Here is a 23,931-nt window from a genome sequence, read left to right as displayed (position 1 = left end):
GCTAGGAGATGATAAAAATGGGGAAATAACTGGACACACAGAATGCTGTCTCACCACCGCTTCCACACAGATGGAAAATTGTCTGTTTTTTGTCGATGGAATGCAGAATTTTACAACGTTTCTCCTATATAGCAATACACCACTGCTACAGCCCTTTCCTTCTCAAGATCATTGTAGGTCACAGAGGTCAGACCCGAACACTCAAAAACAGATGACATATCCTAACACTATGCTACCACTTTATAGGGCGAGAGTACACCCTTAAATATCACCTGCCTATGGACATTTTTAGGCAGGGACATTTCAGATAATGGGGCGGTACGTGGAACTCTTTTAGTGCTTAAATGGGGTTGTGCACCTTTGGGAGGGTTTTTGCCAACCCCTCAGGCAGACTTTCAAAAGGAAGCATCTGTACCCGCTTCCTGACATCTTCACTCCACTTTGCTCACAAAGTGTAAAACTTCCGTTTTGACGCCATTGCATCCAGTCGCTAGCCGCAGTGGTGACCTGCTCCTGTTGCATCATGTTGAATGGTCACGTGACACAAGGGGAGCAGGTAGCCAGCGATTGGGTGCAGTGTCAAAAGTGGACATTTACATCCTGGGAGTGCAGCAGCTAGTGCCAGGAAGCAGGCAAGCATGCTTCTCTTTTCAGCTATGCCAAAACAGGTGCACAGCCGCTTTTATATATAATAAAAAAAACTAGATATATATAAATAAAAAGATACATAAATTTAGTAAAACTGGAAGAACAAAAAATAAAAAATTGCATCCTGAAAGCTTGTGCTTTTTATTTTGCGTAGCGTCACAGCTTCTGTTTCTTGAAGAAATCCTTCGCCTCTCCGCAGACAGGGTTAACACACATCGGGCACCGCAGAGTTAACTGTTTCGAGCAGATCTCATTGGACTTGAGATGGGAAAGAACTAAGTCGGCAAGAGCCTGGAGAGGAAAAAAAAAAAAAAAAGCCAAATTAGACAAAAGAAATCCGATAAAATGTAAACATTTGCTGCAGACGTAAAACGCGCTGGTTGCAATCAAATAGAGCAAAACTAAGGCAAATCTCCAACTTTTCCCCTCATCGATTGCTCCGTGCTGCTTTCCCCATTCTCAATCCCAGGCACCCCTGGGAAGACATTGTACAAAGGAAACCTTGTGACTTTTAAGCACAGGCTGTCTCTTCCAATTGTGCGTGGTGTATATAGCCTCCACGCAAGTCTGGGAGTGTTTATGCTAACTTGGCTTCTTCCCACTTAAAACGAGAATAGATTTTTGTGCATTGTAGCAGCGCTAAGAAGCAAGAACCAATAATCACCGGCCCACAGTCAATAGCATTAAACCAAGTTTAACAATACTGATACCTTGGAGAACAATGGATTTCCATTAAGGGATTCGGACCGTCTGATGTTCTCCACTCCGCACTGAAAGAGTTGAAGACAAAGAGGAATGAGTCTTGCGGTTGTCGTCTGTTACACTGCTGAACACAATGCTTAAGATCCAATGAAAGTTATGGCCAAATGTACAAACCAAAATCTTGAGGGGGAATTGGGCAGGGGTTTTGCGTAAACTTAGAGGAGCGATGTAGCCTGAACACAAATACAATTGCGCTCCACTCAGAGATGGTAAAAACGCGCCCAATTTGGCCTTAAGGATCAGAAGAACTTTGTATTTTTTCTCTTTGCATTCTTGTGGTCATGATTTCTTTACTTTTTTTCAATGTAGCTTTGTTTTGTCTTTTTAGTTTTACTTCATGCAGGTGTCACGTTTAGATACATTTTCATTTTGATTTTTTTTCCCCCCAAAATAGAAATTAAGGGCAGAAAAAAAACCAACTCGTTCTGCTGCAGGTTTTATGTATTTGTTTGTTACAGCGTACACCGCTCATAAGTGATGCTACAAATGGATTGTAACAGTCCTGAGGATACCATATACGTCCACAATATTTAAAGAGGTTGTCCGGGCTACAGATATTGATGACCTATCCTCAGGACAGGTCATCAATATGGAATCGGTGGGAGTCCGACACCTAGCAACATCACAATCAGCTGTTTCAGGCAACCGCAGAAAACTGTACAGCGTATAGAGCTGGAAGCAGAAGGCAATTTTTTTTTCTCTGACCTGAGAAGATAATCTTCTTACCAGTGAGTGTATCAGAGTTACTGCAATCCGGAGTGCTTAGCCCAGGACATGTGTGCGCTACACACTGAAGACATTATTAGGGAAGGTGGGGCGCTAGGCCAGGTATAAAAGTTCTATGCATGTAACAGAGAATTACGCTCAAAGGAAGATATCTGTTTGTGTTCTGCCAATTCCCAAAAATGGTGGAAGAGCTTGCACATTGACTGTAGGTTAAGGCATTGTTTCTTTATTCTATGTTGTATGTGATCTATACCATGTCTTTTTATCATTGCTTCATAAACCTTTTATTCACCGAGCCATTGTTGAAGCCTATTTATTCCCGTACCTTAGAATCCACCATAAAACAGTTTCAAGTAAAAATAGAATTTGGGGGCAACCTGATTAAGAGATATGAAATTATACTTAAGAGTTCACATTACCTCTTTGCCCAGATGCTCAGCATATTCTATATCCAGCTCATATAGAGTTTCAATATGGTCACTGGTAAAGGCAATGGGGACCAGAAGAATATTTTTTTTCCCTTTCTGGCACAGACCTTTGATAGTTTCATCTGTAGAAGGACCTAACCAGGGCATGGGTCCAACCTAAAGAGTCAATGAACAAGAAATGGTTACAATGGCATTAGAGCAAATTAAGATATGGTTGTCTTTATCACCCTTTATGCATCCTATTTGCATATAACATGTTATAATTTACTCCAACTCCCATCCCCTCTGCTATTAACAGGTTTAATATAACACACTTGTTAAAAGTAGGAATTAGACAAAACATTAAAAAAAAAATAATATATGTTCCTTAAAATACTGGATGTACGGATGTAGCAGGGTTAACACACAAACTCTTAGCTCAAATTTCTTAACTCATCGCGTTATCTTGAAACAAAAGCCATTGAAGGTGTTTGCTTAACGCATTTAGTTTAGATAACACGTCTCAAGCATGCGTGTTAACTCTACTACATCTGTATACTGCACCTGGGATCCAGATGAAAAGGAGATCTGGGAGGAGCACTCCAAAGAAAGCGGCCTTCTGCTCTGAGCCAGACAGGATGGCTAAGTTCTCAACAATGTTGATTGGCTGAGAGCATCTGAGAAAGCGATTTCCTCACAGTGCATCAAACAAAGGTCTTTGGGAGAAGGGGTTTTCCTCGCTAGGATATGCTCCCATTGTCTGATAGGTGCGGGTCCCACCTATCTCGTAAACTGAGCCGGTAACGCGAAGGAGGGCACACCGCACATGCGTGGCTGCCCTTCATTCGTTTCTATGGGGCCGCCGAAAATAGCCGAGCCAGCGGCCCCATTGAAGTGAATGGAATCGGTGGCCGCGCAAGCCCGATGCCCTCCCATTCATCTATATGGGGCCAACGGAAATAGCCGAGCCATAGAAATAGCGACCCCATAGAAATGAATGGAGGGCGGACACGCATGAGCGGTGCGCCCTCCTTCACTTTTCCGGCTCAGTTTACGAGATAGGTGCGGGTCCTACCTATCAGACGGTGGGGGCATAACCAAGTGATATGCCCCACTGTCTGAGATGGAAATACCACTTTAATCCTCCCCCCCTCTTCAGAGCAGAAAGCTCATGTTTTACATGAGGCAGCTGGGCCTTCCGGCAAAAAGCTATTCCTTACATCCATCAAAACCCAGTGTCAATAGCGGTCTATACCCACTTACAGTACAAAAATAAGGTATCCATTTCTATAGTGAGACAGTGCCATCTAGTGTCACTACATCAGAGCAAAATCTGCATAAGAAACTTAGCTGTTTTATAATGATGAATGTGGATCCTATTGTAGTAGATGCAGGATGTGACTAGAACCTTCACTCGACATGGAAGACCTCTATAGGGCTTCAGTGTTCACAATATAACTACAGGATCGCTCCTCCTCAAATCATTGGCGCTGCTGTCATCTGCCTCATATCAATACATTTATAAAAACCGCCTTAAATGCATAGCCCCAAAACTAATCAGGCAGCACACAGGATTTAATGGAGTTCCATACTTCTCAGACTTAGACTTATTCTAAAGGAGCAGTTTCCTACAGGATTAATGGTCATTGTGCTAGGATTAGACTAAAAAGCCATTCAGCGGAATCACATGATAATTTCATACCAACAAGTGACATATTGAGAGCCCGTGCACTGTGCACAAGAGAAAACGGAAAATACAGGCTTTCCCCATCTCAAGACTTGTGGCATAGCGCTACAATATGCCACAGATGTCAGACAGGTGCGGGTCCCACCTCTGGGACCTGCTCCCTTTTCCAGCACATGAGCGGTGTCCTCTCTATCCACTGCCACGGGACTCCTGAAAAGAGTCAAGGGAGTGCTCTTGGCCATCTTTGGAATTCCTATAGCAAGTGCAGCCACCTCTCCATTCACCGCTATGGGATTGTTGTGGGAACTGAAGGGAGGCCGTAGCTGTTCACCCTTCAATTCAGGGGTCCCGGTCTGGAGATAGGTGCTGGTCCCAGTGTTGGCTAGCCATATGCCACAAATCTTGAGATGGGAAGACCCCTGGTGTTCATGATTACATCATGAATTACAGACCTGCAGGAGAGTAACATACCTTGGATTGCCACACAAGCCTGTAGGGATTGGAGAAATTAATTTTCTCCATTACTTTTTGCACTGTAGCTCCAACTTCCTGTGGGTACGGATCTCCTCGATTCACCACCTGTAAAGCAACAAAGATCAGCTTAGAAAAGTGGCACCCCAAAATATGACAGACTTCTCCTGGAACTAAAAAGGAGGTTTCTACTGAATTACATCAAGCAGCGATCTTGAAAATCGTAAGCAACTGATACAGAAAGTTTACAGCCTTCATCACACAAAAAAAAAAAAAAAAAATAGTGAAGCTAAAATATTGCTTTAAAAAAAAAAAAAAAAAAGTTTAAAGGGGTTGTCTCATCATGGACAATGGGGGCATATCGCTAGGATATGCCCCCATTGTCTTATACGTGTGAGTCCCACATCTGGGACCCGCACCTATATTGAGAACGGGGCCCCGCAAGTGAAGGAGGGCACATGCAGCCGCCCTCCGTTCATTTTCTATGACGCCAGCGAAAATAGAATTTCTGTCGGCCCCATAGAAATGAATGGGAGCGGGGGGGGGCTGGAGCGCATGCACGGTACGCTCTCATTCACTTCTACGGGGAGCCGGCTTGGTGGTGGCCGGACCGGAGTCCTCCAGCCACCACCTTGCGGGGCTCTGTTCTCGATATAGGTGGGACCTGCACCTACAAGACAATGGGGGCATATCCTAGCGATATGCCCCCATTGTCCATGATGAGACAACCCCTTTAAAAGGTTACATTCCCAATGCTGTGAAAAACAGCCATAAGGCTTTTTTATTTATTTATTTTTTTTACTGCCATAACAGCCATTTTCAGAGCCAATTGAAGCCAATAGGGCTATTCCCAAGGCAATTTTTTATTTTATTTTTTTACGGCCAGTGAATAGCAGTGCGATTGCATGGCGATGTCATAGGTCCTTTTGCATCTAATGAGGAGCAACTGTCACAGCGCGTGCAAGTGGATGAGGCGAGTAAATTTATGTATTTATTTTTAACCCAAGCAGAACTGAGGGGTACTAAAGGGGACACTCTTTATACTGGGGGGAGGGAAACCACACGATGTCCAGGTAGCATCATGTATACCGTAAGGGCACTGCAGGGGTTAGGGAGTTAAATAATATGTAAGGCTACTTTCACACTGGCGTTTTGGCTTTCCGTTTGCGAGATCCATTCAGGGCTCTCACAAGCGGTCCAAAACGGATCAGTTTTGCCATAATGCATTCTGAATGGAAAAGGATCCGCTCTGAATGCATCAGTTTGGCCAAACGGATCCGACGAAACTGAGCCAAACGGATCCGTCCTGGCACACAATGCAAGTCAATGAGGACAGATCAGTTTTCTATGATGCAATCTGGCATAATAAAAAACGGATCCGTCCTTCATTGACTTTCAATAGTGTTCAAGACGGATCCATCTTGGCTATGTTACAGATAATACAAACGGATCCGTTCTGAACGGATGCAGACGGTTGTATTATCTCAACAGATCCGTCTGTCCAGATCCATGACGGATCTGCACCAAACGCGGGTGTAAAAGTAGCCTTAGCTAAACGCGTATGGAAAACATGACATGCAAGCCCTACACACGTCTTTTGTCTATTGGCTTTTTATGTATTTTTTTTCTCCACACACAGGTCCAGTGCACTTTCTCTGCCATCACCAAAAGAGAATGGAGAGAGCTGTACCTCCACGTGTGCAGCAACCTCACGCTTCCACTTCGCCCTCTTTATTCACTTCTGAGGGAGTTAGCAGATCAAGGCTGCTCAGCCGTTTCCAAAATTCTCATAGAAGTGAACAGAGAGCTGCACACATGCACGGCCACCTCTCCGCCATTCATTCGCTGCCTCACCAAGCAAGATTGGGTTCCAGGACCGCTGTTTGAGGTGGGTGTAGATCCCAGAGGTGAAACTTGAATCCATCAGAAATTTATGGCATTTCCAGCCATAAATGTCACAGATGAAGATACCCCTTTAACATGACTGCAGAGGACAGATGCTAACACACAGACAGCAGGGGTAGGAAGTGTAGCAACCATTTAGAATCAGGTTTCCTAAAAACGTAGGGAGGTCATTTATGAAGCTGAAATACACCTATATTAGGCATATTTCTGGTGCAGATTGGGACGCACCGGTTAGTTGAGCCGCAATCTGCGACTTTTCCCAGCTCCCACCAAATCTAAAAAAAGGAGGCGTGGCAGGGGATGGGCCGGTCCCATTTACCATTTTCTATGTCTGTTTCAGGGAGTAGAAAATAGTCTAAAACGTAAGACAGCTCGGAAGCGGTCTTACATATAGAAGCGGCGGTGGATCCGCCAGAGTTATGGAGAGGCCGGCTCCTCTACATAACACCAGCGGATCCACCACTAGGTATAGTGGTTATTAAGCCCAGCGGCTAAAATGCCAGTCTTAATAAAAGGTGTCTCATAATTTGAAAAGGGAGATTAATTGTTTACATCAGGGTACATACCGACATTGGCAAAGAGTGCGCAGAGAAAAGAATGACCACGTCCGCCCTCTTTTCTTCTGGAAACATTTTCAGTTCTTTTTGGATGTGATCAGCAAAACACTAAAGGGGGGAGGGGAGGGGGGTAAAGATATATACAATTTCAGTATTCAACAAGAGCAGCTGACCCAGTCAAACACCAGATAAGCAGGATTTCACATCTACGGCAGAGTCTCAGACAGGCTGTTCCGGTGGGGAACAGCTTGCCGGAGTCCTCCGGATCTGGCATTGTAGAATATTGCCGCCTGGCCGATAGACCCCATTGACAATACTGTAATGGGGTCCAGCAGAGATCCAGCCACTACCTGGCAAATATGCAGAGAGTCGGCCGGATAAAAACCGCTGCATGCAGCATTTTTCATCCGTCAGAGTGCCGTCATTCTCTGCCAGAACCGCAGGCCGGATCACCCAACTGCAGATGTGAAACTAGCCATACAAAGATCCACATTGTTACTTACCTGGATGAGAAGAGGATGCGTTGGCCATCTGTCAATCACACTCCACTTCATACCGGGATTTATACCTTTAGAATTATAGTATCGATAAATTGCATTTAAGCTGCTTCCTGCACAGAGGGATGAGAAAGTAGAAAATAAAAATGTAACTCAGTGATGGTCAATAAAACCGCTGTAATTCCAAAATGCCCCCAAAAATATTTTAAATTGGCACTGTTCATTTAGATCCCAAAGGGTGGATTCGTAGAGGCCATCAGTGCAGCTCAGTCTTACGTCTTGTCTAAAGACAGATACAGAAGGGCACAATGACATCACTCCAACCGTCTACAGTAGCATCCAGGAATCAGGACAGGACACAGCGCAGAAGGCTCTCTCTTCCTCCACAAATCTCCAATGAGTGGAGCAGAGGCATACACCAGTGTTTCCCAACCAGTGTGCCTCCAGCTGTTGCAAAACTACAACTCCCAGCATGCCCGGACAGCCTTTGGCTGTGCAGGCATGCTGGGAGTTGTAGTTTTGCAACAGCTGGAGGCACACTGGTTGGGAAACACTGGCATACACTATGGACCAGTGATATCCATCTCCTGAGAAGCTATGGTTGAGCATGCTGGGAGTTGTAGTGACTTCATCATAGGTGGCAGACCATTGCACTAAGTAATGAAGTTCCCAGCACTACTATAAAACAGTCCGCCTCTTGTACCACGTTCACCACCTCCCACACAAAGCCCAGGTTAGTAAAAATAAAGCTCAGGTCAGTCAGTGTGGGCTTTAAGAGATTACATTTTTTTATTTATTTTTTTAAACCTCAGCGGGTAGAATCTCCACTTTGCTGCATGAAAAACAAAAACGGAAAAAAAAACAACAACATGTGAACGCATTACTGTACTTAATTAATTGGTAGACGTTCCCTGACATCCAAACTTTTTTCTAGGGATTCCCCAGTGCTAAAAACATTGTTAATCCAGATCAATGATTCATAACACGTGGAAATGTAAGTAAGGTATGGAATATTAGGAATCCAATTAGGGAACATCAATGTAGTAAAGTAAGAACCCAACCTAGGAGCCACAGTAGAGAACCGCTAACAAGCGGAAGCGCTCCCTTTTGTAGAGCCCTACATATTATGTAGATGGATATTCATTGAATGGCCGCCATGTAATATTACCTTTCCCCCTGCATAAAAAATAAATAAAAAAAAGACAAAGTAATCTCCTCACCTGTGGTGGAGCAGCTATACTGGGGGTATTGTGTGAAGGCAATTGCTCGCTCTACTCCGTCACTTTCCATTTCTTTAATGGCGGTTTCAGTAAGCGGATGTACGTAACGGAAGCCAATGTAATATTGATGTGGTGCTGCAAAAAAAAAAAAACTCAAAACACGTTCCGATACAAAAATTTCTCAGGAAAACTGTTATGGATGGTTAATTATTAAAGGGGTTGTCTGACTGTTTTATACTAATGACCTATCCTCTGGATAGCCTCCAAAAAAGAAAGTGATGGCAGCATCTCCAGTCCAACAAGATTTATTCGCACGTGGTGCACGAGACGGTACAAAAGGTCCAAAGATAGCCTTTTTCAAGCTACTTCTGAAGTGTAAAACAGGAGTATATAAAGAACATTGGGAGGAGGGATCATATGTGCTTTATATACTCCTGTTTTACACTTCAGAAGTAGCTTGAAAAAGGCTATCTTTGGACCTTTTGTACCGTCTCGTGCACCACGTGTGAATAAATCTTGTTGGACTGGAGATGCTGCCATCGCTTTCTCTTTTAGATGCTGTCATATTGACCCCTATGGATCTGGGGCTTTGGATGGGCTGATGCACTCTTGAAGTTCCATACTAAAGGTACTGCTGTGCTGCTCTATATTATATATTATCTATCCTCTGGATAGGTCATCATTATCTAATTGGTGGAGGTCTGACACCCAGGACCCCCGTCAATCACCTTTATCATGCGGCTGTGGCACTCCATATTGAGCACGCCTTCTCACAGCACCGAATATTGTATAGCGGCTGCGCTTGGTATTGCAGCTCCGTCTCATTCACTTGGGTGGGGGCTGAGCTGCGCCTAGGCCATATGACCGATCAACGTGACATGACTGGCCAAGGAAAAGCTGCGAGAAGGCCGTGACGGTCACCCGCCTCAAACAGCTGATCAACGGGGATCTTGGGCCCTCACTGATCAGATACTGAAGATAGGTCTTCAGTATAAACCAGTCAGAAATACTTCAATTACTCTTACCGGTAATATGTTTTCCATGAGCCCATGACAGCACCTGTGAGAGATCCTCCTCCTTCCGGACAGGAAACAGGAACTTCCCAGATCTTTAAATTGGTCCCATGCCTTCCACCTTCAGTATTTGACAAGATTCCTGGGACCAGCAACGCACCTATATATAGTAAAAACTAACAACATAGGCGAGAAAACATAATAGAAAAAACTCTGCGCCAAATATATGCCAGGCATATCTCTTCTTTGGCACTATACTAAAGAGTAAATTTCTCCTTCTCTCTTTTTTTTTTTTTTTTTTTCCTTTTTTCCCATCATCATTCTTTATAAATAAAAGTCTTATTATTATATATATATATATATATATTTTATTTTTTTTTTTTAAATAAGGGAGGGAATTATGTAGGTGCTGTCATGGGCTCATGGAAAACATATTACCGGTAAGAGTAATTGAAGTATTTCCATTACGCCCCATGACAGCACCTGTGAGAGACTAGACTAGATAATTATTAGGGAGGGACTACAGCCTGCAGCACCTTTCTCCCAAAAGACATATCCTGCACAGATGAAAGGTCCAACCTGTAGTGCTTGTAAAACGTAGAGGGAGAACTCCACGTTGCAGCCCTACAGATCTGTTCTATAGTAGCACACCCTTTTTCTGCCCAGGAAGAGGCTACTGCCCTGGTAGAATGGGCTGAAAAATCTGAAGGGACCTGACACTCTGATAGTGAATATGCCAAACCTATCGCTCTCTTGATCCATCTGGCTAAGGTACGGCTTGTAACCTTTGAGCCCCTGTTCTGACCCTGAAATTGAACAAAGAGTTGCGGGGTCTTTCTAAAGTCCTTTGTAGACTCTAAATACTCACAGACACACCTTCTAACATCTAAAGTATGAAAAGATCTTTCTCCCTCATTCTTTGGGTCCTGACAAAAGGAAGGGAGAACTATCTCCTGAGACTTATGGAATACAGACACTACTTTGGGCAGGAATGCAGGGTCTGGTTTGAAAACAATCCTATCCTCCAGAATCTGAGTATATGGTGGGGAAGAGGACAAGGCGGACAGCTCTCCTACTCGTCTGGCAGATGTAATGGCCACTAAAAATACGGTCTTATAGGACAACATCTTTAAGGGGATGTCCCCCAGAGGCTCAAACGGAGCCTTGGTAAGAGCAGAAAGAACCAGGTTAAGGTCCCAGGGGGCTGACTTAGATCTAACTATAGGACATAGTCTAGAGGACCCCCTAATGAACCTTTTGACCCAAGGATGAGTAGCCAATCGAAAGTCGAACAGGACACTCAGAGCTGAGACCTGCACCTTGAGAGTGCTGGGTTTAAGCTTTTTGTTAAGGCCTTCCTGCAAAAAGTTCAAAATTAACGGGATGTTGGGTGAGCTCAAGTCTAAGCCTGGACCTGCAAACCGAAGGAAGGTTCTCCATACTCTCAGATAGATTTCGGAGGTGACTTTCTTCCTACTAGCTAGGAGAGTCCCGATGACCTGTTCTGATAGGCCTCTAGACCTGAAGAATGTCCTCTCAAAATCCAAGCCGTCAGGTGGAGGTTCTTGACTTCCGGATGATGTAGAGGGCCCTGATATAATAGGTCCTGTCTTTCCGGAAGCACCCAAGGATCGGCTATTGATAGTCTCCTCAATCAAGCAAACCAGACTCTTCTTGGCCAGAATGGTGCTATTAGTATCACCGTCGCCTGCTCCCCTCTGATCTTCTGGATCACTCTGGGCAATAGACTGATGGGAGGAAACGCATAGACTAGGCCCTTCCCCCACGACTGTGAGAGCGCATCTGTGCCTATCGACTGATCCTCCCTGCTGAGAGAAAAGAACTTTTTGCACTTTCTGTCTTCCACTGAGGCGAATAGATCTATCGTAGGGGATCCCCATAGGGCCTGTATTTGGTGAAACACTTCCTGATTCAGACACCAATTCGCCTGACTGAATCTGTGTCTGCTGAGAAAGTCCGCCTGGTGATTCTCTGAGCCTTTCAGGTGCACCGCTGAGAGGGACAGAACTTTCCTCTGTATCAACAAGAAAATCCTGGATGCCAGCTCCATTAGTCGATAGGATCTTGTCCCCCCTTGTTTGTTTATATAAGCCACCACCGAGGCGTTGTCTGATAGGATCCTGGACATGCTTTTGGGACAAAAAAGGGAGACTTTTCTCTAGTGCGCACAGGACTGCTCTTAATTCCCTGGCATTTTGGGACTGAGCACTCTGGTCTCTTGACCAAGGACCTTGGAAAACCCCCAAAACTGAATGGGCCCCCCATCCCCAAGGGCTTGCGTCGGTGGTAATTATCAAGGGATCGTGTCTCACCCACTCTACCCCCTGACCGAGGTTCGAAGCCTTTAGCCACCAAGCTAGGGACCGGGTTACTGAACCCGGGACCACAATCTTGTGATCCAGGGATAGCGACCTCCCATCCCATTTGGATAGAATGAGCTGTTGCAGTATTCTGGACCTGAATTGGGCCCACCTCACAGCCGGAATACAAGCCGTCATCAGACCCAGAATAGACATAGCTTTTCTTAAGGGGACTTCCTTGACCTTGCTGAAAGACCTGATCTTCTGCTGAATCCCCTCCTTTTTGTCTGCTGGAAGATAAGATTTCTGAGTCTGAGAGTCTAACAGGATGCCGAGGAAAACGCATCTGGATGTTGGAATCAGGGATGATTTGTCCCAATTTATTAACCAGCCCAGGCTCATGAGGATCCCCAGGACCTTTTGTATGTGAGATTTCAACTGCTCTGGGGACTGCCCTACCAGGAGAAGGTCGTCCAGGTATGAGACTATAATGATGTCCGACCTCCTTACTTCCGCCATTACCTCCGCCATCAGCTTTGTGAAGAGCCTCGGCGCCTGTGATACCCCAAAAGGAAGTGCTCTGAACTGTAAATGGACGATTGATTCCCCCATCTTCACTGCCACCCTCAGGTATTTTTGGGACGAGGGATGGATGGGCACGTGGTAGTAGGCGTCCTTTATGTCTATTGAGGCCATCACGCAGTTGGGAAACAGATGGAGGACCGTGGAGGAGATGGACTCCATCCTGAACTTCTGGTAGGACAGATACTGGTTGAGACCTTTTAAATTTATAATCAGTCTGAACGTACCGTTGGGCTTGGGGACCAGAAATAGGGTTGAATAGAAACCCTCTCCTTGTTCGTCCATGGGGACTGGGACAAGGACTGCCTTTCCCAGGAGGTTGTTTATTTCCTCCGAAAGTGCCACCTGTTTTGGAGAATTTTGATTTAAAGAAGTAACTTTGAATGTCCTGGGTGGTAGTCTCTTGAAGTCTAGGCGATAGCCTTCCTTTATAATATCCTTTACCCAGGCGCTTGCGGTAATATTTCGCCAGGCTGGAAAAAATAAAGAAAGGCGACCGCCCACCTGGGGTCTGGCGTCATTGTTGAGTGGAACCTGATGTTTGAGGTCTGGGTTTAAACAGGACACTTTTTGATTTATCAGATCTCCACTCCCTCCTTTTCTTTGGATCCCCAAAAGCCTTCCTTCTTTCATTATTCCGAAATGGCTTCCCCTGTTTAGGAAAGGACGGTGCTGGAAATCCTTTCTTTTTATCGGATGCCTTATCTAAAATGTCATCTAAGGCTGATCCAAATAAAAAATCTCCTTGGCAAGGCAAGGCGCAAAGCTTAGATTTTGAAGCTACGTCGCCCCTCCACCCTTTCAACCATAAGGACCTTCTGGCTGAATTGGATAGGGCAGCCGCCCTAGCGGAAAGCCTCAATGCATCAGCAGAGGCATCAGAAATAAAGTCCACTGCCCTGGACATAGTTGGTATTGCCTCAAGCAGCTGATCCCTAGGAGTCTTATTCTCTATATGAGACTCTAATTCCTCCAACCAGAGCTTTAATGACCTAGCCACCGAGGTAGTTGCTATATTTGGCTTAAAGGCAGAGGTGGAAGCTTCCCAATTCTTCCTTAAGTATGCGTCAGCCCTTTTGTCCATGGGATCCTTAAGGGACCCTAGATCCTCAAACGGAAGGGCTGACTTTTTATTTATTTTAGCTACAGGAGCGTCTACCCTTGGTACCTCCTGCCAAGCTGAGACCTCCTGATCATCAAAGGGGTACTTTCTCTTGACCGCTCTAGGGATAAAGAATTTTTTATCGGGCTTCTCCCATTCACGTTTAATCAGGTCCTTTATACAGTCCTGAATGGGGAAAACTCTAGACCTTTTGGGCTTAAGGCTCTCAAACATCAGCTCTGGTCTAGACCTGGACTCCTTTTCCTCCCCCAGCTCCATCGTGGATCTAACCGCCTTCAATAATAGGTCCGTATCTTCAGCTCTAAACAACGGCTTCCCTGTCAAATCCTCGGAAGAGGAATCTGAGTCTACAATAGCGCCCTCCTCAGACTCGGAGTCCGTAGTATCCTCCGCTACCGCCTGGGCCTTCTTATGCCTGGATGAGCTAGGCAGGGATTTTCTAAGCTCCTCTACGGACGAACGGACTTCATTTTTTACTAAATTCTGGATACTCTGTAATAAAGATGGCGACTCCTCTGCCACTAACTTATCCAGACATGGCTGACAACATGTCTTGGAGTAAGATGAATCCAACTTCCTCTTGCAGATTCCACACTCCTTAGCTCTTTTGTGGGAAGCTTTCCTTGGGGCCTCTTTAGCCTGCATTTAATAAAACATCCCATCAGTTTAACCTGGCCAAAATAATAACTCCCCAAAGGGAGATGGTGGGGGTTAACCCCTCTTACCCCCAGGAGTACCATGCTGGGTTCCAAAAGCTGCTCCTGTCTGTCGGTGCGCTGTTGTACATCCCCTTCTTCCTGCATTATCGTGCTGTGTAAAGGGGGCCAATCGAGGGTTGTAGGTGCCGCTTGTGCCGGTCGATCCTGCTGCTACTCCCTCGACGCTGGCTGGCCGGCGTTCCCTTTTTCAAATGGGCCGCGCAGCGCCCGCCATGTTTTAGCTCCTCCCCTTCCGGCCGGTGGAACGCACGCGTCACTTCCGGCGCGACGCGCGCGTCCAGCACAGCCAGCCTCAATGAGAGGGAAGACGCAGCTCCCCCCTCATGCCGCGACTTCGCCGGCAGGCAGGGACACGAGGCAGCCCAGGCATCCCCCCATGGCTCCAAAGAAGGGAAGAAAATGCAGACGCCGGACTTCTCAGCGGCTCCTAGTGGAGACTTACGCCGACAGGTACCTCCACTAGGTTTCGTCTTAACCCTATAGACCTGGAAAGAAATCCTCCTGTCCCTGGACAGGAAACAGGAAAGAACTGAAGGTGGAAGGCATGGGACCAATTTAAAGATCTGGGAAGTTCCTGTTTCCTGTCCGGAAGGAGGAGGATCTCTCACAGGTGCTGTCATGGGGCGTAATGGAAAACCCCTTTGTTCTGAATTACCAGTTCCACATTGGGACCAGTGAGATACTTCGTTACAGGAGATGGGGAGGGGGGCAGATTATACACACTGCTGTACAACATGGTAAATGCTTTGAAGTCGACAACAACATAAACAGACTGCATCCAAGGCAGGACCCTCCCTTATCTAAAGATCAAAAGACTGCTAAATCAGCAAGGGTTTCCCAGGAATGTCTCCTCCAGATTACAACACTTCCTCGGCTGCCCGGTCACCAGATCTATCACCAATCCAGCATTTATGGGACCAGCTAGGACGCCAGCTTCACCAACCTACAAGTGTGCAGGATCTACAGGCCCAGCTGTAACATCTGTGGGCAAATGTGTCTCAGGATACCAGGAACCCGTAAACCTCCATGCCCGGCCGCGTCCCATCCTGTAACCCGGCCAGAGGCCGCGTCCCATCTATTTCAAAATATATTGTACAGTTTCCCCCAATAATCTACTCCTTTACCCTAATATTGTGATCACTTTAATTTATCATTATCACATCTCCTTCTCGGTGCAGGGTTTGTTGTTGTCAACAAGTGTAAATTACAGGACAAATTTCCTTCAAACTGAAACAAGTGAAGACGCACACTCAATGCCTGCTGAACACACCAATGACAGGGACAATGGTCGACCACAATGTGTATGGGGGTCTCAACACTCCCTTGATGGCAGACGTCGTGGGAAGATAAGGTTCGGGCTGTTGGATTTTAACATGCCTGATGCTTGTGGTCTTGGGGAGATGAGCAGGCATTGGTGTCTGCAGGAACATTCCCCTCTGTCCCCATTCAGGACATCGGCACGAGTGGACGCACCAAGCGTACATGTGTACGGGGGGAGCTATGTTCACATTTCTTCCTTTTTAATTTAGGCCTCCATTCACCCAATGGAAGCCAAAAAGCATCATTCTGGCCTTTGTTGATCCGATATATGCTGGCATACTTTTATTTTTAATTGTATAGAACGGCAAAGCAGTATTCACGTGAAACCTCCGTGTGACAGCGCAGAGGCCTCACGTACTGTACATCTGCCCAGGTCTGTAACCCAGCCATATGCACGAGGCCTAATATGGCGGCACAATTCTTTTTAATATACAGAGCGACTTTAGTGTGCTACATTGAATGCAATAGTGATCATTTACTAGAACAAGAAAAAAAAAAAAAAAAAAAAAAAAAAAAAAAAAAAAAGTGGTAAGACCTAGTTTTGCAACTTTTTAAACGCCCATGCAACAAGCGGTTTACGCCGTTCTCGTCACTGGGAAGTGGTGGGGGCAAATTCACTAATATACATGTGGAAACAGAAGTTAAATTTAAATCTAGGCACATGGACTGCTGCAGGAAGTGCCTACTTTAAAGTTAGGTGCATCATCTGGCAGCTCAAGGTCTATCAAAGACCAGCGTAAAACCCCCGATGTGTCAGAGGGTGAGCTTCTACTATCTAATATGTAGCGTCACATTAAATTATACCGTGTAAAACGCAGTCTGTATCAGTAAGATTTACCCGTGGCCGGAGAGAGCTCGTCCAGCAGCTTCACCATGCCTTCTCCTTGAAGTGCCGTCCATTTTTTAATAGGGGATCCACCGCCAATTTTTCGGTATTGTTCTTGTATCTTTGGCGTGCGGCGTTTGGCAATAAAAGGTCCAAGTTTACTAAAAAGAAGACAGAGTTTCTTTCTTTACATCTACAATACTAGACCAGCAGCTTCCAGTATGTAGTTCCCAGTGGGAGCAGCGACTGCCCCATAATTATGGCCATCCAGTATCCTTACCATTGGGAATTTAGAAATAGAAAAATAAAAATTTAAATGGAGGAAGAGAACCTCTAAGAACGTAACACAAGAGGACGTCTCAATGGCGACTATGATCACTGTTGGGATCCTGTGGGAAAACCTGGCAGTAAGTTTTCAGTTACTTAGTGGCGCCACCACACTGGAAAGGAAGCATCCCACAGTGCCCAATTATATCAATAGGCTGTCTGTGTAATATGGGACGGGTCCTCCAGAGTCAGGGAGATGCCATTTGTGAACGCTCTTCACTCTGGTCAGGAGATGAGGATCCTGAACAGAGGTCCCCCTCAGAATTCCCTTACAGGGTGTAGGACAATTAAGTTTCTATATCGGAGAACCCCTTTTAAGTATCACAGATATTCAGAGATTTTACACAGAGAGTTTGGGGGGATAACATGCAGATTTACATACCTCTGTGCTGGAAGCGTCATGAGGTCTTTGTCTAAAAATAATCTAAGTAGGAAATCGTGGACATCATCGAGGGTCTCTGGACCACCCATGTTCAGCATCAGAATCCCGGTTTTAGGTTTCCTGGATAAAGAGTACGACTCAGTCAGCTGGACAACACAGTCAACATGGTGCAAGTAACTAGAAGTGGGAGCTACATTATATAGTAGAAACTACGCCGTCCGTCCATAAAGTGCACAGCGACCACCCATCTATGATGTCCAAATGCCCCAACAGGACTTAAAGGGGTTGTTCACCTTTGAGGAGCTCTTCTACAGCGGTAAAAATACTTGCCTGATCCCAAGGCTGGGTTCTAACTCCATCACTGGCCCGCCAGCTCTGCAGGTTCCAAGGTGGGACCCACAGATATCAGACATTGGGGGCATAGCCTAACGATATGCTTCCAATGTCGGAGATAGCACAACCCCTTTAAAGGGGTTATTCAGGAGGTAAATACTGATGGCCTTTCCTCAGGCCAATTCATCAATATTGAATCAGTGGGGGTCTGACTTTGAAGGGACTGCAGTCTCTTCATAGTTTACCAAGCACAGCGCCGTACATTGGATAGTGGCTGTGCTTGGTACTGCAGCTCTGCCCCATTCACTTGAATGGAACCAAGTTGCAGAACGGCTATGTGACCAATGGACCCAATGTCACAGGCAAGGGTGCCAAAAGTTGAACCCCCTACTAAACCGTTATGGATTAGGGCTCATGCACAAGTCCTTAGTTTCTGTCCACATCTGATCTGCATTTTTTGCAGATAAGACGCTGACCTGCTCTTTTCAACGCGGCCGCAAATGATGCAGACAGCAAGGCAGTGCGCTGTCCGCATATGCACGTCCGTTCCGTGGCCCCGCGAAAAAAATTTTTTATAAAAAATTATAGAACATGTCCTATTCTTGTCTGTTGCAGTCAAGGGTAGGACATAAACGGAAGTTTAAAAATAAATAAATAAATAAATAAAACTGCAGCATGGACTCTGCCGGCATTTTGCGGACCGTAAAACACTTACGGACGTGTGCACGAGTCCTTATTCTGAGGAAAGGTCATCAATATATAACTTGCAGACAAGGCCTTTAAGTGACATTTATTGCAGCATTAAAAAAGAAAAAAAAAAAAAAAAGAAAAAATTACCCACACCAGTCGAAATCCGGCCGGCCAGGCTTCACACCCATACTACTTACCTCTTATCAGGGTGCACATAAGTCTTGGCCTCTACGCCCTGGGTTGCTGCAGCAGCTGTCGCTGTAGATTTCCACCGACGAGTCAGTGACGATCCTGCGTTCTGTGGCTTCAGAGCTGCACAAGTGAAAAGGGGCGACAGCAACAACCTATTAATAAAACTGCATCCAAAAATACAAAAAAAAAAAAAAGTTGACTTTACCAAAATATAATGGTTTTCTAAAAGATTTAGCGTTGTTTTTTTTTTTTAACACTGTTTTCAAGATCTCTGCTTGCTGTCTTGCAGATGCTGAAAATCCATTATAATGACATAATATATATGGCTACAAACGTATCCAGCCTGGGGCAATCCTCTGTGAGGGATACAATAAGGACTCCAGGATGATACATTGTGACTGGATACAGTCCTAATTTATGACGAGGCGGAAGTAAAAACTACTCAAGCCCCTGACTGAAAGAAATTTTGCCACATGGGCATTTAAAAAAAGTCACAAAAAGTGGGTCTTGCAACTATTTTTACACCAAACAGGCATAAAAATGTTAGTAAATTGACCCCCCACCTTGAGAGTACCAGTTCTAGTTATAACTGCTTGTCACCAGCAGGTGTCACTGTAGCAGCGCAACACGGGAGAAATTTTTAGGCAACATCATACCACTGGTTTTGTCTGTTAAAGAGCCTGTCAGCAGTTTTGCCCCCTCAAAACTGCTGACAGCCTTCAGGTTCAGTGCCCTCAACTATGTTGTGAACCCCCCTCCAATTGCCCTACTGGTCTGCTGATTGAAGCTGGCACAGGATTCCTCTAGGGGGCGCACTGGTGTGATCTCTGATATGACGGGGTCCGTGTCATCTGACAGCTCGCTGTGTGTCAGAACATGTGGCATCTGCTCCTTCCTGCACTGATCAGAGTTATGTAAGGACATTGGGCAATACCTGCTCTACAGACCAGCGACTCTCCAGCTGTTGCAATGCTGGGAGTTGTAGTTCTGTTAGAAGTGAGAGCTGTGGGTTGCAAACCTGACCGGCCGCCCCATTCATTTCAGGGAGGGCTGCAGGGGGCAGTTATGCCCTAGTTCTTTTGTTTTTTTTATCACAGTGTTTCGAAAGCCAAAACTTTTTACTTTTTCCATCAACTTAGCAGCACGAGGGCGCGTCGTCTGTGGGAAGCTCAACTATTATACAGCTTTTATGTTTTAGCAATTTCACCAGTCATTTTTTGGATATTTTTTAACTTTCAAGTTTAAGTTTTACTTTTTTTTTTTTATTATTACGTTAAAGCTTTTTTTTTTTGTTAAATAAGCCGTTGGGGGTCATTTACGATCAGAAATACGCCTATATTAGGCGACTTTCACACTTGCGGCAGAGTGATCCGGCAAGCAGTGTCGTCGCCGGAAATGCCTGCCGGATCAGGCAATCTGCATGCAGAGGACGGGAAGGGGTTAAAGCAGTATGTCTCAGTGTTTGTAGGTCACACACCATATATCACATTATGACGGGTGTAAAGTGGGCGAGAATATAGAGGAAATATACCAACTATAGCATCAGTGCCCCACCGTGTGTACACCAAGGATATGGAGAGAAGATACCGACCAGTGCGACTATACAGCTCAGGACAGAGGGCAGAACGGCGCACACACAGCGCGGCACGGGGCAGAAGGCAGCACGGGGCTCAGTGCACACACAGCGCAGCACGGGGCTCAGTACACACAGCGCAGCACGGGGCTCAGTACACACAGCGCAGCACGGGGCTCAGTACACACAGCGCAGCACGGGGCTCAGTACACACAGCGCAGCACGGGGCTCAGTACACACAGCGCAGCACGGGGCTCAGTACACACAGCGCAGCACGGGGCTCAGTACACACAGCGCAGCACGGGGCTCAGTACACACAGCGCAGCACGGGGCTCAGTACACACAGTACAGTACAGGTCTCAGTACACACAGCACAGCACAGTACAGGGCTCAGTACACACAGCACAGTACAGGGCTCAGTACACACAGCACAGTACGGGGCTCAGTACACACAGCACAGTACGGGGCTCAGTACACACAGCACAGTACGGGGCTCAGTACACACAGCACAGTACGGGGCTCAGTACACACAGCACAGTACGGGGCTCAGTACACACAGCACAGTACGGGGCTCAGTACACACAGCACAGTACGGGGCTCAGTACACACAGCACAGTACGGGGCTCAGTACACACAGCACAGTACGGGGCTCAGTACACACAGCACAGTACGGGGCTCAGTACACACAGCACAGTACGGGGCTCAGTACACACAGCACAGTACGGGGCTCAGTACACACAGCACAGTACGGGGCTCAGTACACACAGCACAGTACGGGGCTCAGTACACACAGCACAGTACGGGGCTCAGTACACACAGCACAGTACAGGGCTCAGTACACACAGCACAGTACAGGGCTCAGTACACACAGCACAGTACAGGGCTCAGTACACACAGCACAGTACAGGGCTCAGTACACACAGCACAGTACAGGGCTCAGTACACACAGCACAGTACAGGGCTCAGTACACACAGCACAGTACAGGGCTCAGTACACACAGCACAGTACAGGGCTCAGTACACACAGCACAGTACAGGGCTCAGTACACACAGCACAGTACAGTACAGGGCTCAGTACACACAGCACAGTACAGTACAGGGCTCAGTACAGCACAGGGCTCAGTACACACAGCACAGGGCTCAGTACACACAGCACAGTACAGGGCTCAGTACACACAGCACAGTACAGGGCTCAGTACACACAGCACAGTACAGGGCTCAGTACACACAGCACAGTACAGGGCTCAGTACACACAGCACAGTACAGGGCTCAGTACACACAGCACAGTACAGGGCTCAGTACACACAGCACAGTACAGGGCTCAGTACACACAGCACAGTACAGGGCTCAGTACACACAGCACAGTACAGGGCTCAGTACACACAGCACAGTACAGGGCTCAGTACACACAGCACAGTACAGGGCTCAGTACACACAGCACAGTACAGTACAGGGCTCAGTACACACAGCACAGTACAGTACAGGGCTCAGTACACACAGCACAGTACAGTACAGGGCTCAGTACACACAGCACAGTACAGGGCTCAGTACACACAGCACAGTACAGGGCTCAGTACACACAGCACAGTACAGTACAGTACAGGGCTCAGTACACACAGCACAGTACAGTACAGGGCTCAGTACAGCACAGGGCTCAGTACACACAGCACAGGGCTCAGTACACACAGCACAGTACAGGGCTCAGTACACACAGCACAGTACAGTACAGGGCTCAGTACACACAGCACAGTACAGTACAGTACAGGGCTCAGTACACACAGCACAGTACAGTACAGGGCTCAGTACAGCACAGGGCTCAGTACACACAGCACAGGGCTCAGTACAGCACAGGGCTCAGTACACACAGCACAGGGCTCAGTACACACAGCACAGGGCTCAGTACACACAGCACAGTACAGTACGGGGCTCAGTACACACAGCACAGTACAGGGCTCAGTACACACAGCACAGTACAGTACGGGGCTCAGTACACACAGCACAGTACAGGGCTCAGTACACACAGCGCAGGGCTCAATACACAGACCCCCTCCCCGTCCTCAGTGGAATCTCCCCGGGGCAGTAGCGCCCACACTCACTGTGTGCCAGCAGGCGGCGTGCAGCTCTCAGGGCAGCCATGTCTGACAGAAGTGCGAGCATTCCCTCAGTGTGTGCTGCCCCGGCCCCCACCTGTTATACAACGGACACGCCTCCCGGAGGCAGAGCCCGCACATATATGTCCATAGAGGGCCGGGCCTGGAGCCGCCCCCTCCGCACACACACCGGAGCAACCAGGATCTGACGCCGGAACGCACGCGTGATGACACTGCCTCATCTCATCACCGAGCGCGGCCTCACATGCCAACCAATCAGATGACGACTTTAACTGTCAACCTGCGCTGCTAGCGCGACAGTCGGAATTTGATTGGTTGCTATGGAAGCAGGTGCACACAGCAACCAATCAGATCAGTGCTTTTGGATGATATTGCAAAAAAAAAAAAAAAAAAGCTGATGCGTTGCTTGACAGGGGAGAAGTGTTCAGAAGATAGCCAATCAGAGTGCAGCATTGAAAAAAAATTGCCAATCAGAGTGGAGCGCAGCACTGAAAAACAAGCCAACCACAGTGCAGCTTTTATCTTCAATCTTGGTCTGGAGAAATGAAAGCTGCAATGTGATTGGTTCCTATGTGAGCATTTGCTCCAGTATTTTATTTATATCGGTAAGGGGACTAAAGGGGTTTCCAAAGTTAAATCCTTAAAGGGGTATTCCGGTTGGTTAAAGTTATCCCCTATTCAGAGGATAATGGATAACTATTAGATTGGTGTGATATGACGAGAAAGGGAGGCCTATACCCCCTGCAGCCACCCTGAAATGAATGGAGCGGCCAGCCTCACATGCACTCGTCCATTCCATTGATTTCTATGGAAGTTCCAGATAGCCGAGCCTGGTACAGCTGAGCGCTGTGATCTAAGGCTGCATTCACATCTGCGTTCTTGCTGTCCGGTTTGAGATCCGGCAGGGTATTTTTAAACCACAGCAAAACGCTTCCATTATAATAAAACAACCGTCTGCATCCGTTCAGAACGGATCCGGTTGTATTATACTGAAAATTAAGAAACCGGATCCGGAACTAAAAGTTAAAGTTTTATTAAAGGGGTTTTCTTATCTTAGACATTGGTAGAATATCGCTAGGATATGCCACCAATGGCGGATAGGTGCAGGTCCCACCTTTGGGACCTGCTCTTGTCTCTAGAATAGATCCCCCAGAGGGAACAGGGGAGGCTGCGCATGCGCTGCCACCCTCCATTCATTTCTATGGAAATTTTAAAAATAAGGCTATTTTCACACTAGCGTTTTTGCTGGATCCGGCATGAACTCCATTGAAAGTCAACAGAGGACGGATCCGTTTTCCATTGTGTCAGAGAAAACGGATCCGTCCCCATTGACTTGCATTGGGGATAATGCCGGATCCGTCTTGCTCCGCATCCCAGGACGGAAAGCAAACTACAACATGTTGCGGTTTGCTCTCCGGTATGGGAACGCAACTAAACGGAACGGAAATGGAATGCATTTTGGAGCATTCTGTTCTGTTCAGTTCAGTTTTGTCCCCATTGACAATGAATGGGGACAAAACTGAAGCGTTTTTTTTTCT

At 46.6% G+C, this 23,931-nt stretch overlaps 1 protein-coding gene across 2 annotated transcripts; it reads right to left on the bottom strand.

Annotated features, from left to right (window-relative positions):
• Positions 1 to 43: 43 nt before the first annotated feature.
• On the bottom strand, positions 44 to 22,563 carry FECH (ferrochelatase). Of its 2 annotated transcripts, XM_040421051.1 has the most exons (11): positions 22,379 to 22,563; positions 18,714 to 18,828; positions 17,494 to 17,613; positions 16,797 to 16,945; positions 8,881 to 9,015; positions 7,667 to 7,773; positions 7,173 to 7,271; positions 4,702 to 4,809; positions 2,556 to 2,720; positions 1,359 to 1,418; positions 44 to 939 (listed from the first exon to the last, which is right to left on the bottom strand). In XM_040421051.1, exons 1-11 carry the CDS (start codon positions 22,437 to 22,439, stop codon positions 805 to 807), a joined length of 1,254 nt encoding a protein of 417 aa, XP_040276985.1. In that variant the 5' UTR covers positions 22,440 to 22,563; the 3' UTR covers positions 44 to 804. The 2 variants fall into 2 exon arrangements, with proteins under 2 accessions (XP_040276985.1, XP_040276986.1); XM_040421052.1 differs by lacking the exon at positions 22,379 to 22,563 and having other exon boundaries at positions 18,664 to 18,801.
• Between the last annotated feature and the right edge of the window lie 1,368 nt (positions 22,564 to 23,931).

The sequence above is a fragment of the Bufo bufo genome, chromosome 2 (assembly GCF_905171765.1).
Source record: "Bufo bufo chromosome 2, aBufBuf1.1, whole genome shotgun sequence".
NCBI lineage: Eukaryota > Metazoa > Chordata > Amphibia > Anura > Bufonidae > Bufo > Bufo bufo.
This window is presented reverse-complemented; position numbering and strand designations above follow the sequence as displayed.

Bases quoted from the DNA above. Each gene is read 5' to 3' on its own strand.
- FECH (XM_040421051.1), bottom strand. From the start codon at position 22,439: ATGCTCGCACTTCTGTCAGACATGGCTGCCCTGAGAGCTGCACGCCGC. The intron at 17,614-18,713 runs GTAAGTAGTATG...CTCTTTATCCAG, and splicing joins TATGTGCACCCTGATAAGAG to GAAACCTAAAACCGGGATTC. The intron at 16,946-17,493 runs GTATGTAAATCT...TCTTCTTTTTAG, and splicing joins ATGACGCTTCCAGCACAGAG to TAAACTTGGACCTTTTATTG.